This window comes from Aphelocoma coerulescens, chromosome 3 (genome assembly GCF_041296385.1).
Source record: "Aphelocoma coerulescens isolate FSJ_1873_10779 chromosome 3, UR_Acoe_1.0, whole genome shotgun sequence".
NCBI classification, from domain to species: Eukaryota; Metazoa; Chordata; class Aves; order Passeriformes; family Corvidae; genus Aphelocoma; species Aphelocoma coerulescens.
Genome location: NC_091016.1, coordinates 20,316,296 through 20,335,166, shown reverse-complemented (window position 1 = coordinate 20,335,166; position 18,871 = coordinate 20,316,296). Strand labels below are relative to the sequence as shown.

General features: G+C 42.8%; 1 protein-coding gene across 5 annotated transcripts in view; it reads right to left on the bottom strand.

The window, feature by feature from the left end:
- Nucleotides 1-3,360: 3,360 nt before the first annotated feature.
- The window catches only part of FOXN2 (forkhead box N2), a 30,391-nt gene continuing 14,880 nt past the window's right edge, over nt 3,361-18,871 (bottom strand). For 3 of the 5 annotated variants that reach the window (XM_069009353.1, XM_069009354.1, XM_069009355.1), the window contains exons 3-6: nt 14,889-15,013; nt 11,236-11,300; nt 8,155-8,223; nt 3,361-7,211 (exon numbers count right to left, since the gene is read on the bottom strand). In XM_069009353.1, the coding sequence (XP_068865454.1) occupies nt 6,694-7,211; nt 8,155-8,223; nt 11,236-11,300; nt 14,889-15,013 (777 nt within the window). In that variant the 3' untranslated portion in view covers nt 3,361-6,693. Of the gene's footprint in view, nt 7,212-7,907; nt 8,012-8,154; nt 8,224-11,235; nt 11,301-14,888; nt 15,014-18,871 lie in introns of all 5 variants that reach the window. The other 2 variants (XM_069009357.1, XM_069009356.1) reach the window with 2 other exon arrangements.

Below are 18,871 nucleotides of genomic sequence, written 5' to 3'. Positions count from 1 at the left end.
TACCTGAGGCGTTTTTGCTTCTCCTCGTTCTGAGACGTTATCTGTGATAAATAAAACAGCACCACTACGAGGAGCAGGGTATTTGTGAAGTTGGGCACCAACAAGTAGGGATTAACCAGCACACTGGAAATAATGAACCTTGACAGATCTAGGGTTAAATATTTTAAAATTAGATCCTGCTGAAAGCCGAATCTTGTCGCTTAGCAACAGCCGCACGGGATGCTGCTGTCACTCAGAGGATGCTTCTCTGGGGAGCTCACATCACGCTCACAGAAAATGGGCTGTGATTGGGGCAAGGTGACATCATATTTTAAGGTAGCAGCCAACACGATTGCACTCAAGCTAATACCCAGAGATTTAAGGAAACATCTTCTCTTTCGGAACGGCTCAGCTCTGCCCACACCTCACCTGACCCAGGGAAGAGCCTGCGCGGAACAGCGGGACGTGTTGGCCAGCACATCACAGCCAAACTCAACAGGTGGAGTTTTCATCCTTTAAATCACTCAGAGCCAAAAGAAAAGCAAAATGCCTGCTATTTGTGGAGGCCTGACTGTATTCAGAGCATGGAAACCTCCACCAGCAGTTCAGAAAACACGCACAAAGCCAGTGAGAAAGAATAAAATGTACCCTTACTGAAAATAACCAAAAATTCAGTTCGCTGAGCTAATTTTAGCACTTTTAACAACTGAAAACCTACTGGATTTTAGTAAGGAACCAAGATACCAAGTTAATTAAATTTTTAAAAAGCCTTTGAGGCGCAAAATCTGTTTTTCAAAGCAATGCTGTGTTAAGGTTGGTACAGGCACCTACAGAGATTTTTCTGAACACCTGCCTGGCAACTCTAAAGCACATAAGCACATCAGAGCATCTGAGGTTGGTCTGAGAGAAACCAACCTGCATTTTTAAGTATGAAAATACCCAGATTCTTAACTGCTATCAGCACCTCTGGAATGGATACAGAAATTGGGTATTCAGTCCAACCTCGTACAGTGCCCACTAGCACTTGGAGAGTCAAGGTATCAAGGAAATGGAGGTTATGGCAACCAGCAGAAGAGCAACACTCAGGTAGACATACCTAGGTTTAGGAAACTGGATGTCCTTCTCTGAACATTGAAAGAGCACAGACAGGTCCTTCTTTCTTTATTTTGGGCAGGCTGTGCCAAAAAGTCTCTCCTGGTGAGCAGGAAGGTCACCAGGAGGGATCACAAAGATTGTGACAGATCTCATTAAATCAACCTCCAGGTCATGAACTACCAAACTTCCTGCTGACTGGGGCCTCACCATTTGTCAGTGATGGAGGAGAACAAAGATAGGGACATATTAGTTGGTAATAGGATTAGTCCAGCACATGTGACCAGGTGAAGGCCATGCAGGCAAGCGTGCTGCAAAGGCAGGGAAATATGAAGGCCAGGTTTCAAATAAAGCACTCTAGAAGAGTGGTTTTCACTCTTCTCAGGCATGTGCCAGCAGGCTGACTTCAGCCTGGAACTGAGGTACAGAAAAGTGGTTAAGAGGAACGAAGATCATGTCTTCCAAACGGAAAACAAATAATTCTGGTTTGTTTAACAAGTCAAGAGTCTAAGGAGGGAAATGATTGCTTTTGTACTGATGCAATAGGAAAATAAACATGCTGCTGTTTAATGAAGAGCTGTTTAAACGAACCCTGGCAGAGGGTAGGTAGTAATTTTATGTCAGCACTAAGTAGTTTACAACAGTAAGAGCAGGCAGCTTTCAGGGGAGCCTTCTGGAGGAAAGGGGAGGAAAAAAAAAACCCAACCAAGCTGAAGACCGAAAATTCAAGCAGAGGTGGTATTGCTTCCCAGGTATGAGAACAACCCTCACGGGTAAAAACAAGGAAGATTTTTATGGTTAAATATGCTGGGAAAGTTCACAGTAACAGCATTGCTGGACTACTATGTAATTATCTCTAAGCTACATGTATTCACTCTGACTACTCAAAATAAGAACACTTGCAGGTACCTGTAACCTCAAAACCTCTGAAAGAGTAACCATAGTCCGTATCAAATTTAGACAACCATTTTTTCCAAATAAATGTAATCTATTAGGTATTTCTTCAACAACTGTCCTTAAAATACAGCTGGTGTAAGTGCATAATTACTTCAGTTAATGCTTTATTTTGAGAGTTGTGGCTCCATACAGAGGGTAATTTCCAGCAAAGTCATAACAGAGGAAAACACTCTTGGGAAATTTAACAATGAACTCAAGGTTCTCAGCATAATATAGTGAATAACAATTAGAAAGGTATCATTAACATATGATACATGGCTGTGATTTTGTCCAAACTAATTAGAGCAGTTGTTCTCTTAGTAGTCTGTTAAGATGAACACTAAATCAAATATATTAATAGTGCACATATATTCTGTAATGTGTGGTTTAAATTTTGTTAGATATGGCAATAAACCAAGTCTTTGTTAACATCTACTGTTATCACTTCAAGTACTGAGAAAGTTGTATTGTCATCAGATCCTAGAGCAAGCTCAACTTGATGACTCCAGTGGGTTAAACAAATAAAAATACAAGAGATGGACCAAAGTTTGCTTTTAATAAACATCATGTCATATCTTGTTTTCCTCTGGTGCTTCTGCCTCTCAGGCACTGGAAGGGCACATGCCATATGTGTGCATTTGAGAAAAAAGCTGGCCCAGGAGCAGCAAGCTGAGGTATAAAATGGGATGGGGAATATTATTCCTGCTAGTAAGAGGGGTCATTCCCACCTGTGTGCTTTCCATAAGGTCTTCTGTACAAAGAACCAACAGGCATCATAAATCACTATCTAGAGAAAGTAAACACTGAAAAAAACCCCAAACAAGACCTATGCTGCTTTATCCAGGGACTCATTTTTTAAACTACCTGTCCTGTAAATAGGCTGTTGATCTTTGAGTCACATCCAAGCAACTTGGCCACAGCAATACAGACACAGAACAGCAAATAATCACAGGTGTTTCATCAGCAAAAATTAAAGTTATTTCTGTTTAAACAAGTGCTTTTCCCAGGAGGGCAGAAGTTACGCAGTAGTGTTTCAACAATACCCAAGATGTCAAAACATTCCTTAGGTTCCAGGCTAAAGGGTGAAATCTTGGCCTTAATACGATGCTCTTCAACCTTCAGGGGACAGCTATGGATGAATGTGACTCTAAGCAAATCCTGCTATGGACTTTGATAAGTATTTCACAGATGACTTCCACATGCATGCAAACATCTTAACCAACCCACATGAATCACACACTGAGCTTTTTACACTAGTCCAGTCTTGTGGAAGAAGTTTAAATGGGAAGGTGGAATAGTCAGCACCATCCGAGACCAGAGCCAGGGTCTGCAGACAAAGAGAGAACACAGCGCTTTCTGTTTGCAATGCTGTTTATTTTAGAAAAGCCCCTTTGATCATCTGAATGAAAAATGTGGGCAGAAAAGTCACAAATGTTATAAAACAAAGTTTATTCTGCAATATTTTGTCATAATGAATTGCATCTCTTTGGTAAAAATAAAATTTATAAACATTTTAATTAACAGAGATTAGCATACAAAAAACTAAACTTTTGTAAATTGTCTTTAAAACAGGTAAAGGACTAAACCAGAGGGAAAAGGGTTAGAATTGGTCACCTACTGGCAAAATTATTCTAAACAAACCCAAGGACATTGCTTATGCTACATTAGAAACAAGCTAACGGGAATGGTTTAAAAACAACTCTGGTTCATTTGATCAGAAAGCATTCTTACAATTCACTTTTAAATAAATAATAGTTACAATGAATTGGCAATTATAAAATGTTTTATATCACTATATGGCAGTAACATAATACTTTTAATTATGCACTTTTTAGTTTGAAGAAATGTACATTTATAAAACAGACTTGATAATGGCACTGGCAGTTAGGTGTGAAGAATGTGCTTTAAGATAAAATAGCAGGTGCAACATTTAAAATATTCTACCTTTTCTTTTCAATAAATATTTTGACCACACCATTATTAACGTGTATGAGTATACTTTGCTTTAATTAAAGCTTGTACTTTTCAGGCTGATGAAAAGTTGCAAACCACAAAACTTTCATTTTACAGTTGGATTTCAAAGCATTTGATGTGACTTCTGCAGATCAGTAATTTAGGATTGGAACCTGAAAAGCCATTGTAGGTTTGTACAGTAATCACATCAGATTTACCCTGAACAGAGCAACCCACTGTGTACACAGGTCTCATACACTTCTTCACTGTATTTAAGGAACTGAATGTGGTTCATTAATACTTTTCTTGCCAAAATTTATCTGAGTCAACCATTGGCATCAACATTTTACATATGTCACTAAAAAAAAAAAACCCAAAGCCCAACAATCAAAATAACTTTTAATTATACTCCATTTATACTATATACACCAGGGTCTCTAACTGAGGTGGCAAACAAACCCAAACCCAACAGATATGTAAGAGAAAGGAAGGGCAGCTCTTCTCCCACTGCCAAGAGAGGTGCTCCACAACTGAGCTGTCGGCCTTTGCTGCCAAACATGTGGGCAGGGGCCTGGGACAACACGGTGGGACAGGGCAGGGGCAGAGCTCATCTGCCTTCCCCTTTGGAAGCAGAGAGGGAAGACAGCAAAGCAGGAAGAGCAGGGCCCTGCCGCACCGCTCTGTGTCCCAGGGAAAGGCTGCTCCCCCCTTCCACAATTCCAGTTCTCCCAGGCTGTAAGGATGGATGGGATGCAGCTTTCTCTGCTAACTGCTGATTAGTAACTGGTTTTCACTGGTCATTGCATATAGTGATTAAATGGATTGTTAGCATCCCAATCCTTCAGGTATGCTGAAGTCATTGTCACCAACTGCAGGGTTAACAGCAGCACAGACACACTCCCGGTAAGTATTAACCTCCTCATATTTTATCTGAGGCAAAAAATAATTCAGAACCAAATCAAACCATGGAGCCGACTATGACCACAGCTTCCAGAATACCTGGACCTTGATCCAGCTTTGGAAGCTACAGAAAGCTGCAACCACTTCAGCAGGAGCCAGGCAGCACCCCTCTTCAACAGTGTAAAACTGAAATCATGGCACTGAGCAAAACCTCAGGCTGCTCACAGTATTTCTGTGTATCTGAATCCTCCTTTTCACACTGACACAAGCTCTGCCCTTCACAGTTTTCCATGAGAGTTCAAAAGCAACCCATGAGCAAAAAGCAGTTCCACCAAGCATTCACATCTTCAGCTCCTGAAATCCTAAGAACCACTGCATTGGTACTTAATTTTCCTTTAAATAGTGAGTTTTACCCCTACTACCCATCAGTAACACATCCAATATCAGATCTAATTGGCTAATGCAGCACTTGTGATAGCCAGAAGACACACACACGTCTGCACACACGTTGCCTGCCTGTTATAGGTGTAGGCTAACAGGTGCTCACACAAAGCAGGAATGAAGCAGAGTATTTTCCTTCCCTTTCAAGAAATAAAACAAATCATTCTTAAAACTGAATTGGAAAAAACAAAAAAACAAACAAAAAAGCCAACTTTTTTTTTTCTCTCCTAGTGTTTGTGCTTTAAATTCCAAAACACAAAGAACCTCGAATATTTCAGGCTTGATCCAACAGCCATTGAGTCAGCGGGAGCACCACCGTTGTCTTCAAGAGGCACTGGAATGGGCCCTCAGAGCAACAGACCTTCAGCAGCATGGCTGTGTTTGCATTGGAAGCAGACAGTTTAGGACAGGATTCATGAAGAGACTGACAAATAAGGAAAAAAACCAAAAACAACAAAAAAAAGGGGCAAAAAAACCCACACTAGTCTAAAGAAAGGCATTCAAATAGCCAGGAAAATACTCCCTTAGGGAAAGGTTAACTTTTGGCTGAATCCAGCACTGTTTGCAACAGTGGGCATTGGTTTCCTAAGTGGCTCTGCTCCTAATTTTCACCCAGCTTGCCCAACACCTGGTGGAAGCAGTAGCTTCACGTTGGTGAGAACGTTTATGGCACATCATGCTACCTCTTCAGCAACAGGAAAGATGACCTTGGATAGCTGTTTACAATTCTGCAACATACTTAAGGCATCCTTGTATGTACAGTACTGTTAAAACCCACTCCAACAGAACTGCTTACCCATTTTTGAACAGAAAATTAAAATTTAAAAAAAAGGCATCATCTACAGGAAGATGTAAGCAATCACCACTGATTTTAAAAGAAAAATAAGAAAAAGAGAGATAAAGTTCAACATACCACAAAACATTTTTTGGCTGAAGGATGTCTAGGAACTATAAAGAGATTCTCTTATTGCAAAATGAATTTGAATCCTTTACATGGAAGTCAGAGCCCTTAGACAGAACAAAATTCACCTCTGCAAATGGGGCCAGCAGAGATGTAAATATGATCCACAGTGTGCATCTGAACAAACATATCTCTGAAAAAAAATAAAGTCAACTATTGAAAAGAAAAAAAAATTAAAAAGTGATCATTAAGAAGTATGCTTTCAGGTTTTCACAAGTCATGCATATCTTCTAATTTGAGAAGATTAAATAATTTCTTTTTAGGTGGTGATTTAAAAATAAATGGCTAAATTATAGTTTGCGCCAAAAATTAAAAAAAAAAAAAGCAGTGAGTCCTCTTATGGCTTTGATCTCCCTTGTGAAGGGCAAAAGTAGAAGAGTATTGCCACAATTAAAAAAAATATATGTATATATTCAACACTGACAAACATATTATTTTTTCCTTTGCTTGTGACAGTGGGTCTTTGCAGTACTTATTAAGGAACTCAAGCACGTTTGGATGCCAGCAAGGTGGAGCAGAGACCCTGCTGCTTCCTTCAGCTCCTCATCGATTTCCTGACACAGCTCCTCGAGTACTTTCTTGCTGGGCTGACTTTCCTCAGAGGTATCTCCACAAGGCTGGGATGCATAGCCACTGTCTCCCAGAGGATCATCTTCATAGTCCACATCTGTATCCACCTCGCTGTGAAACCCCTCGCTGCCATCGCTGCCGTCGTGGCTGGTCTTGGAGATGAACTCGTACACCTCGTCCAGGGAGGACAGGGAAGACACGCTGGACCTGGAGGCGCAGCGCTGGGAGCCCATGCTGCTGGCGCTGTAGTTGTGATCCTCGTTCGGATCAATGTTGGTGGCTGTGGAGTCGTTCTCCTGCAGATTTATGGAGCTGGGAGGATTGAACGCGCTGCCGTAGCTCCTCTTCTTGGGTGCCTTCAGAGGCTGAGGTTTCTCGCCTATGGAAAACAAGATGTGTTGATGCCATGAAGATTTTTGCCTTTTCTTTTTTACTCCTGTTATACCTTTTTACAACTTCTGTATTCCTAGTGCTTTTTGCCTACATTCTTGGACTTGTTTGTTAACCTAAGAGACTAAACATTTTAGAAGCTTCGTAGCCAGAGATCAGTGTGCCCCAGACCCCAAGGTCCTCTCCAGAACACATTCTGTAAACCAAGATAGAACCATCCAGGGGAAGGTTCCTTGGGGAAGGGGGCTCACTTGAGCCTCTCATTGGGGAATCTTTGATAGATATGCTAATTAGTAACACCTATAATGTTATACCCAATGTTGGGGGGAGAGAGACACAGAGATAGACTCGGCGGGGTGCATCTCGATGTATATGACCTGGATGTGTACACCTAAGGATCCTTAAAATAAACACCAAGGTAAAATCCCTTTTCCCCTTCTAACCGTGTATGACTCTTGATTTTAAGACCAGGAAAAAGCATCAGTGTCAGTAGGCAAACGCTCCAGTGAGATCACCTGCACCACAAGCACACTGTGCCTGCCTGGCTGGCTGCAAGGGAAGCTGAATGCCAGCACTGAAAGTCACAAATGTGCCTGTTTGCTGTCATCCACAGGGGACAACAGTCTTCAGCTAATCACAACCAATAGCTACAGGAACAGAGAAGTAGCCAAGAAACTCTTCTTACCATCTAGCACAGAGAGGGCAGGGATAGAACTTTGCAGAAAACCATCAAAATTAACTGGGAAAAGAAAAAGAAGGTGGCTTCTAAAAAAACTCTTGCAATGCTAGCTGAAAGAAAAATTAAACCAGAATTACTTCTTGACTGCTCTTACTGTTTGGAAACCAAACCATACTTGTTTCTTGAACTTTTATAGAGAAAGTATTTAGCTATTGAGTAGGGGATAAAAATGAGTAAAATGGCTTATGCTTACAGTCCAGCATCCCTTGTTGAATGGAAGTATTTAACAGCATCATTGCAGTAGCAGCATCAATATCAGATTCTGTAAAGCAGAAGCAGCAAAATTTTAGAACTGACAAGATGAGGTCTCTAAAATATACAAATACATATATATATATATACACACACATATATATATTTGCCTGTACTGGCCTACAACAAAAAGCAGAGGTGGGGGGAATGTACAAACTCAGACAAAGCATGACCCCTGTACAGCTCAGTACTGTTCCAGATCAGTCTCATACCTTAACTATGACATTCAAAGGCTGAATTCTCACATTGCACTCACTGAAGCCAAGAATCAGTGACACAATTAGACATTCAAGTGACAATGCTGTTGCTATACTTAACAAGTGCCTTTTGTTTGTACCAGTTGGGAGAGAAAGATTAGACACATGGCACAGCAAAGCACCTCAGCAGCTCCATACCCTGGCTGTGTGAATGTGCAAGGCTGGGAACAGCCGTGCCCATTAATGCAGCACTAATTCAGCACACCTCCCTCCTCCAGCAGAATTTTCCACACTAATAAGTCAAACAGAAGAAATTGAGACTACAAGGGGGGAAAGGGCACTGAACTGCTCAGTCTAGAAAGCAGGGGGATCTAAATAATAAATAGGCATGTAGAAAGGTTGAGGTGAACTGTGGCACTGTCAGCTGCAGTGAGAAGCACTGCTGCAAAATGCCATCCTTTGCACAGCAGATTGCTCACATTTCTGAAAGGCACCTTGAGAATAACAGGGCAAAGACTGACATCTCTAACCAGACCAGGTGAAAGGGAAAAGAAACAAGCACACCTTTCACACTCTTTTCAGGACATGCACATGCCCTTCAAGGAAGAGGAAATCCAAGGTCTTCCTTGGCTCACTTCTGCAATGGATGATAAACACTCCTTACACAGGACAGAAATATGCAGAGTGGACTAACCAGGCAAAACAGGAGCAAAGAGACAGTGAGCCCTCACAAGAACTTGGGTGCCTGAGAGCAAAAGATCACATCTGAGGTGTAGGTAGGTATGTACATATGTATGAGCAGTGAGCGGAGAACAGGGCTGGAAGACAATGTGCTGAAAGGGACCAGCAGCAAGCAGAACGGGCTCTCAGTTCTGCTGAACTGGAACTGTGGGGGGAACTGTTAAAGTGAAACACCAGCAATATCATTTTTGATGGCATTTGTTTTCCTCCCCACATTACAGGCATTAACTGTATTACTGAATTTAAGGGGACGGTAGTACTGGGAGGGGGACTGCAGAGTTGCCAGCATGGCTTCCTTATTTTAATAATCCTCCCTAATTTCATCCATGGTCATAGAGAAATCTGAAGAACATGACACCTTGGGAATGTTGTACCAATATGGGAAGGGGGCTGAGCTGCTGTTTCCAACACGGGTTATAAAACATACACATTCTCCCCCCTTGTTTTCCATGTCTTTCATTTTAAATCCAGCATGCTTTAGGGTTTACCCCACTGTACTGATGTGATTTTTTTTTTCCTTCTGCTTTGGCTTTCTTTGACAGACAAAAAGCCCCTGAATTCATTGGTTATGTGCACCCAACTGACAAAAAGAAGTCGAAAAATAAAGCATGAAGAATTACTTTGCTCCACCAGTGTAATCAGAAAGTGAAACATTCCCATTCCTTACTTTCTATCTCAGACATTTTATTTTATCATCTGCTGTTGGTATATAAGCACCACCTTGTTAAAATGACAAGCAATTGGAGGCATTAATGCAATGCAGGATTACTACGTACAGAGAATATTTCTGCACCTTAATACTCCCAAAGAAAGAGGAGAGGCACTTCTGCAGTGCATTCTTAGCTGTGCTCTGTGTCACTGATAATGTGCTTTGGCTTCACTTGTGATTGCTCTTCTCAACAGAGCAGTATTTCCCAAACTTATGCTTCTCCAGCAGAACGGCTAAGGAAGCACCTTATTCCAAGGAATTCTGTTCATCTGCACAAGAGCTGCCCTGTGGGACCCCAGGAACATGAATGGCCTGCCTCTAATGCCAGAGAAACACTGAACAGGCTCCCCCACATGCAGAAACAAAATGATACCAGATACCATCATTATTTTAGCTCCTCTGGTGTAGCTAATTGGAAGATGCAACATCAGACTGGCACACCAGCAAAATCATTAGGAGGAGAGGGATTTCTTGTGTTCTCCAACAAGCCCTGTGAATCGCAGATCCATCAGCCCTGCAGCAGCCAGCCAGCCAAGGATGCTTCCCTGCCACCCCAGAACCTCCATCTGGGTGCATGGTGATCATCACCTGTGGGCCAGGCAGCTGCATGGTCTCTAAAATGCCTTGGCTTTGCTGCATAACCAAAGTTGCCGGTTTCTGGCCAAAAACTAAAAGCAACCTTCTCACCTCTAAGCCTACTGAGCCAGCAAAAAAAGGGAGCTGGGTGTCTGCTCAGGTGCCACTTGGGCAGTGCCTTTCACTATCCTTCTGAAAGAGCTTTAACAACACTCCCCTGCAACACATTTGGTTAGATTCAACTCTTTAAAAATTGAGTACTGTTCACTTTTCAGCACTTAAAAACCGAAATTATCACTTTTGTCTAAGACAATGCTTCAATATATTCAGCTTTATTAGTGAGGTGCAGGAGCTGTGCTCAACTGGCTCCTTCAAAAGAAATGCTGCAATCCCCAGCACACTTTCTAACTCCCTCTTGGTACCACAAGTTTTACACTCTAACATTTGCTACCTTTGGTTCTCAGTTCTAGGTCTCCAATAAAACTTTTACAGAACATGCAGCTTTCAGATTAATTTTCTACTGAACTATTCATTAAGTAGGTCATACTTGGGAGTGATGCATGTGCTGACTATTTTGCTGTCAGAACAAGATGGCCCCAATTACACCTTGAAATTCACCTTATGGATTTAAAATTAATACACGAGTAGCTGATATAATACACAAGCATTGTACTACATCTGAGATTTTTGTCATCTAGCAGACCCTTCAGAGCAGGGACAGAGACAACATCAGCTGGGCTGCAGCACCTGCTTGTGACCAAAACCAGGGGAGGAGAGTGAAAGAAAATTCAAAGTTTACCTTTCAGAGATCGGCCATGATTCTGCTGAAGGACTGAAGTCAGGTAGTGAGGGGATGACGACCTACTGAAAAAGAAATTCAACAGCTCAAAGCCAAGCCCTGATTAGGCAAATGATTTGTACAAAGTACAGCAGACACAATATTATGATCACAGAAGGGTAAAAACAAAACCAACCCTATTCACCACAGGAAGGCAAGCAATTGCTGCCCTCAGTAGAGGGCTTGACACTGGTTCATAGTTTGTGTAGCACTATTTAAGCCATCACCAGCATTTGGAAAACACCTCCAAACACGAATATTTAACAAAAATCTTGCTGGCAAGAGGTATTGACTTACACATTTGTATTTGTGCCTAGAGGATTTTAAACAAAGATGTATTTTTTAGTACATAAAACCCACATGTGAGCAAAACATTAGCTCATACAGGGATGCTCAGAGGACAGGTAAGGACCAGCAGTGTTAATTTGCTTTTCCAAACAGTGGTGGGCAATTAACAAAAACAAAAAGTAATAGGCAAAAATAAAAGAAACCAACAACAAACCAAGACACCTGCTGATTTTGAAGTTATCTGAAGCTCAACTGTTGTGGTGATGCTATCCAGGGTGGTTTTTCATAATCAGACCAGCTTTGCACCTGACAAAGTTTCCCTAAATCCCTCTCGAAATAAAGGGCAAGTTAAAGCTTCCACATGTTTTTTTCTCTGCTACACACCCAGCCCTAATTATTCAGTTTATTATAAATATATTAGCGAGCATTTAGAAGTGACTCCAACAAAAATAGTACACACTATTAAAATTGCATGAAATACAGCAGTGTGCGTCTTTTATAGTGCTGCTAGAACAATCTAAAGGGTGGTGACAGAATTTTCAAGCCCAACCTGCAAGGGAAACCTCAGCTGAACAGGAAGAATGTGCAAAACTAGGGTTCACTGTCTGGTATCTTTTCTCGTAGCCAACCATGGAGCACAAAGGGAACAGATCCAAAAATGGGTGGGAAAAAAAAAATTAAAATAAAAGGAAAGCAATGGTCCAACCCAAAATGGCTGGCTTTGCAGCCCACAGATCCATTGTACAAAGAGATGCTAAACATCTTCATCCTTTTGTCTTGGATCCTTCAAAAATCATGTCCACACAGAGCTCCCCTAGAGCAAATTAATGCCTGGTATTGATTAAGACAAGCCATGCATAAGGTATCTGCAAGATGAGGGCTGTGGCTCTCCCCAGGGCTGTAATTCATGTAGCACTAGAACCAGAATGCAGCCAGGGGCTTCACAATGACTTGTTGAACAAGCTGTGCAGAAATAAGATGCATCAGGGATGCCAATCATCTATGATAATAAAAATTTCAGTGTCACTAGACACAGATTACAGTTTTGGAAAGCTTCTGCTCCAAGTAACAGCTTAAATTTTATTTTAAAATCATGCTGAATGATAGGCATACTCCCCACAAACACACTGTAAAACAATCATGAACACCAGCCTTCCCACAGAAAAATTCAGAGACTGTCACAGCCGAATTCTAGGATCACTCTGTGGATAAATTTGGACAGTACTTCCAGCCTCTCTCCAGCTGTACCTCCAAGCTTCCTCTCTCTGTACAACAAGGCAGATCCTTGGGGGCCCTTCCCCAAAATTAGGCCAGAATTTAAATCAAATCCAAGCATGGAAGGAGGGAGGGGGGGAGGGGGGTGGAAATCTGTTTTTCTGTGGGTGATGGAAAGTCACATAAATGTTTTTTATTATTGAAGGAAAATAAACCAGCTTTCATTAGGGAGCAGTTTGGTATCTTAATATGTTGTTTCTTATTTTCTTGTACTCATAAATACAAGCACTGCAAAACCCTTCCTGTGTTGAAGTCGGTGGGAATTTTGCCATGTGGCTTCATTAGATCCAGGATTTCCTTGTAATTGTTGGCAAGTATGACTAGTCCTTCAGTAAAGAAAAAAAAAAAGTTACCAAAAACAACAGCTTCAAATTAAAATCCTCATCTTCCAAATACTTCAGCATGCAGATGAAAAGTCTCCTTCCTTACACCAAAGTTCAGTATGTTGCATTTATCCAAGCTAAGCAAACCACACTTAACACAACTTCAGCTGGACTAATCTTGGAGACCCTGGAGATCTTAAAAGCTTAACTGGTCAAGGCTGTGAACACCCTGCCCTAGGCTGAGTCTGTTTCTATCCTCTGCACCTCTGGCAGACCAGACAATGTCCAGAGGTCCCTTCCCATCTGTATCATTCTCTACATTTTGAACTCTGGCTGTACTAACACAGACAGAGTATTAAAGCTTTCAAGGATCAAACCTTCACTTGAGCTGTACCCAAAACCAGAAGTCCATACCCCTACACAGAGACATTAAAGCCTGTAAAAGCATTATCCTCTAGAGCCCAATTAGTCGTTTCAATAATCTTTATTCCCATAAACCCCAAGAAATACTGCCAGTCATCTCATACTTTCCAATCTGACTATTTCTTAATACTTAAATGTTTCAGGGTTATTTTAGTAATGCTCCCAATTCCAAGAGAAAGCTGAAAAACAGGATACTTCTGCCTGGCTTGTTCCATCCCAGGATGTCCCTGGGTTGGAGAGAGACCAGAGACAACTGGTTTTATCTTGTGGGTTACAAGTCACATGGGACAAGCCCATGCCACACAAAACCCTTCAGCCCCTGAGGCTTGCACAGGGGTGCCAGCTCCCAGAGTCACTGTGCTGTTGGACCCTGAGAAACATCTGCTCAGAGATACCAGTCTTACATTCTGCTCCAGGAACCCCAGTTCCTCCTGCTTGTTAAGAAAACTCCCTGCAGTAAGGTTAAGGCACAGGGCAGCGTACAGACACCTTAATTACCTCTTATCTCAACCAAATTCTTTCCTGAACTAGACAAACCAGCCACATGCCTCCCTCAGAACGGGGCTCACCCAACGTGCTCCTCTGCTTTCTGTCCCCCTGCCTCCACAGGCTGACCCAGCTACTGCTCCTCTTCCTCTACTCAGGACACACGAGGTTGACTTCGAATTCTCCAGAATCTATTGCCCAATCTTAAAACTGTGTTGGTAAGGAAGACCTGGTTTCAGAAGTCTTGCATGCCCCACCTCAGAGAGCATTTATGGCAAAGGCTGTCTTTTCCATCCCTGCTGCAAAATGCTCTTAAACAGCCTCAGAGAAAAACAACCCTGTGCAAGCAGCCTCTCTCAGCACTTCAGACAGTGGAAAAGTTGATTGTTTTTCACAACAGCACAGAATAGATACATTTCATATCCAGACATGTGACATCCAGGACAAGACACCCACCTCCTCCAAAGAGCAGCGTCAGGTACCACCCTAGGCCAGTCCTGACAGACTGTGCTTGAAAGAGGATTTTGTTCCAGTTCCTAGGACTGCTTGCCCTCTTGGAGAAATTAGGCTCTCCAGAAAGCAGCCAGCACACCCCTGACCTTCTTTTAAACTCTCCCACAGTTAATAGGAGACTTGGACACACCCCAGATGTGCTGAGAAGCCTGAGCTCATTGCATCTCCCCACCTCATCCAGCTGGTCTCACCTAAGGCCCACTCAAATTCTGCTCTCAGGTGGCAGCAGATAACAGCACTTCAACACCCTCTGCTACCTGGAGCAACATAACCACATGTCCTGCTCGGATGAGAACATTCACCTACCTGGGTGGTGACGCCGGCGGAGTATAAAATGCAAGTGCTGAGGAAAAGGGCTGTTTTTTCAGTGCTTGGACAAGATTAGGTTTGTATTTTGGGTCAACACACCACAATGACCCTTTTCCATTCACCTGCAACAAAGAAACACAGCAAATTAAAAAATCCAGGACCAGGCTGTTACAGTCCTTTCCAATTTAATATCCCCCAAGTTGCAGCACAGTGCAGTGACTGCATGTAGGCATGCACCACTGCACAGCTGATGCACAACATCTGCACACAGTTCCATTGCCTGCATGGAAAGTTGATGCTCCCAAAATTGAGAAAATGGTCCCCAAACTCTCATTATACACTATGGAAGCACCCATCTGGCAGGCTGGGATAGCACCTCCAAAACCCCTTCTGTAAAGCCCCATTCCCATTTGTCCTCCACATGCTGTAAACCTGATTTTAACACTCGTTAAACAGAGCTGTGAATTTAGGGATCTGCCCAGGCACCAGCAAACTGATCAGCAATCTTTTCTTTAACATGTTTCTAGGTAAGAAGCCAAAGCACCTTTCCCTTTCTTTAGATATAGACCCATACTCATTTAACTTCACACCACCCTGGAAAAGGATCTTGCTCAATGCCGAGCTATAAAATGGATTAGTCCCACTTTTCCAAAATCTGAAAACCTAATGAATGTGGTTTTGATGCACCTAACAATGTAAGCACCCCTGTGCTAGTCATTCTTGATACTAAATTTGGTATGTTGAAACTTAAGCAAGGTAAAGAACCTCTTGCTCCTCTCAAAGGTTTCTTCACAAATTTACTAAAAAAGAACCTATTTTTTTGAGCCTGCCAGTTCTTGCAACTTAAAGAAAAAATATTAAATAGGAAAGTAAAAAACAATTCTATAATCACTGACCTGACAGATCAGCTAAAAGCTCTGCACACAGAGCCAGATTTTTTTGGGAAAACAGATGCTACAGAAACAGAAATGTACATGGCTGAAGGATGGGGCAGCTGTACACCTGAACAGTAAAATCCTTCTAAAGGGTTTTTGGGGCTAAATATCAGAGCAGAAACCCAACCTTCATGGAGAAGCTCCTGGGAGCCCACAGTAGCCAGCTGGCCTCCTCCTGCCAGTATTGGGGCAGTAATACCAATTTATGGATGGATGCTCCTTGTCTTACTCCAGATGAAAAGGACTTACAAAGCATGCAAGTCTGTGGTTCTATTTAAGTCACAGGGGCTTTCTGAGAAGAGGAAATACCTTGCTATCAATAGAGAAAAATCAAGCCACGGAGAGCCCCAGCTGAGAAAAAGATGCAGCTCTGCAACTGTAGCTGAAGCCGCTGCCTTTAACAAAAATCTCTCAGCTGCTGCATCTCTCCAGGCTTTTTTTTTTAACCTGATCTTCCTCATACTCATCTTTTCATGCTAAAACTGAGCACGGCCTGTAAGATACTAATCAAGAATCTTACTGTTAATTAATAAACAGCCATGGTGGCAGGCAGGATGATTTAGCCACCTAGGTACTAACAGGGAGCATCCTCCCAACTGGCTCTATCCGTCATCTCAGTGACAGACTTACACCCTGATCCTTTTCCTGCACCTCTCCCAGACCCCCTTCCCCAGCACCCCAATCATGCCCAACTGGCTTTTTTTTGGTCCTTCCCTTTCATAGTTTTGAGACTATTACCCCCAGGGAGCAGCAGGAACTCCCCTGATCAGCAAACCACTGCTCCACGCTGTGTTATCTGCTACTTTATCTGGTACTTCAGCTGAGCACTTCATGCCTCATTCAGTTCAGCTCCTGGGGGTTAGTTTCCCTCTTTCATCTTCCCAGCAAGGTACTTACTCCTCCAGTTTGCTGCCCTGAACACGTAACACAAGGATTCTGGGTGGGTATTGCAACAGCAAGCCGAACCCGGGCACACCCTGAAGTCATCCAGATACTGACATATCCAATGCAACAGGCAGTAAACAGGGTGACTACTTCTTTGGGTCACGAGTAATGTGAAACCACACTTCCACCCACCTTGGGAGACACTAAAAGTAGACACTGATCAAAAGAGATTATGTTTGCTTGCACCCTCTGCTTAGCAAAGACAGGCAGTAGAAGTCCAGCCCAGGTCTGAAATTAAGTGTCATGGGTTAGGGGAAAGCCTGCCACAGCTGGAGCTGGAAATGCCCCAGAACCAATATCCAGCTTTAAAACAAGCCAGAACAGACTGTGCCATTTCTCCTAGCAAGGACTAATTCAGGACACTCTAAAATGCTAAACGGCCTTTGGAGGTTAGTATTTCACATTAACAGTGAGGCAAGTGTTAGAATGAAATGTAGGTGTAACTTTTACTGAAGATCTAGAGAAAAATCCCTCCAGAGTCAGTGAAAAGAGGCAACCAGGCTCTTCTTACTCTGCAGCTCAAAACAGGTTCATATGGTTCTGAGATTAGTTTTTGGTCTATCATCTTTTCTGCACCTTTCTAATGTTTCTAATTTGACTTGCAGGATTTTATCTAGGCAAGAATAAAGGAAGGGAAATAATTCCTATGTTTTGAAGTATTGGAGCTACTTTGTAAAAGACAGTAAGTTTCCAGCCCCCCGTGTTTCAGGGCTGGATTACAGAAATGCAGGTTGGAAATGGAATGCCTTCCATGATCCAGCCTTATCCTTTACCACCACCCCACCACAGTCCCCCACCAGCCCGGTGAGTGAAGTCCAAGGAGCAACCAAACCAGAGCCACTTGGCTGGTGCTGGTGGCTCAGGCTCACTGCAGACACACATCCTCGTGCTGCAGAGAGCTGTCCATCAGATTCAGACCTGGGCAGCAGTCCTGGCTCCATCAGGTATGGACAGTGCTCACCAGCTGCATCCCCCTGAGCACGGCGAACCACCGGAAAATACTCTCTGTGTGGAAGGAGGTATATAAATATTCACCAAAAGGTTTACCAGATAAAAGGCATCTCTCTCCTATCTCTACAGGCTTATAGATGGAACCTGCCTTGCTCTTTGCCCAAATACTTGACAAGCTACACAGATTGTTTATCACCATCTTTTGACAAAAAAAAACAACCAAAACAACCGACCACAAACAAACAAACAAACAAACACCTAAACCACATATTTACCAAGAGGAGGTTTGTTGATATTCAAGCCCTGTAACCCCCAGCCTCTAGAGGAAACAGTGGCAGGGCCACATCCATGCAAGCAGGGGCCTGCCAAACTGATGTTTCACGTGGATGCTGATCCTGCCTCCTCACAGCTCTTCTCCTCAGTATCAATTAACAAATAATCCCCAATGCCAAAATTGTAAAAACAAGTCTAGCAAAGAGCAGGGAAACTCTTCATGGCTTTCAGCCCCAAACTCCTTTTCACTTGAGGTCCTCCTGTGCTGTAGAGCAGATGCTGCTCCTTCAAAAAAAAGCAATGTCACCGTGTAGGCACCTCTTTCCCCAACACCAAGGCAGCACGACAGTGCTTAAGATGCAAAGAGCATTAGCTGCATCTTCTGAGGATCACTGACTCACAATCACACCTCCACATCTCCAGAGGCACCAGGGCTACAGCACGAACACTGGAAGGCAAGCAGGTGTCCCTGGGACTGCTCCAGCATCACCCTCTTGCTGTTCATCACCACTATAACCAGAGACCCACTGGAAATCTCATCTGCCTGGCTGACTGCAGACATGTTCTCGACTGCAGCTCTAACAAGAAAGGGTATTTCAGCTCGTGGGTCTGTCACCTGGGGTAAACCTTGACACACCACTCAGACAAGAGCAGCAGTGTGCTATGTGCACACAGAGTAGGCAATGGGATTTTAGCAGATGATATCCATACATCCTGACTCCATGGCATGAGAAGTTCCTCCTCTCAACTGCAATGCCATGAGGCATCTCAAGGCACTTACTTTCCTTTCAGCACCACTCATTAAAGGAAAACCACAACATACAATTTTTTACAATGGTCCAAGCAAGGACAGTCCTCCCCCAATCTCTGTTGGAT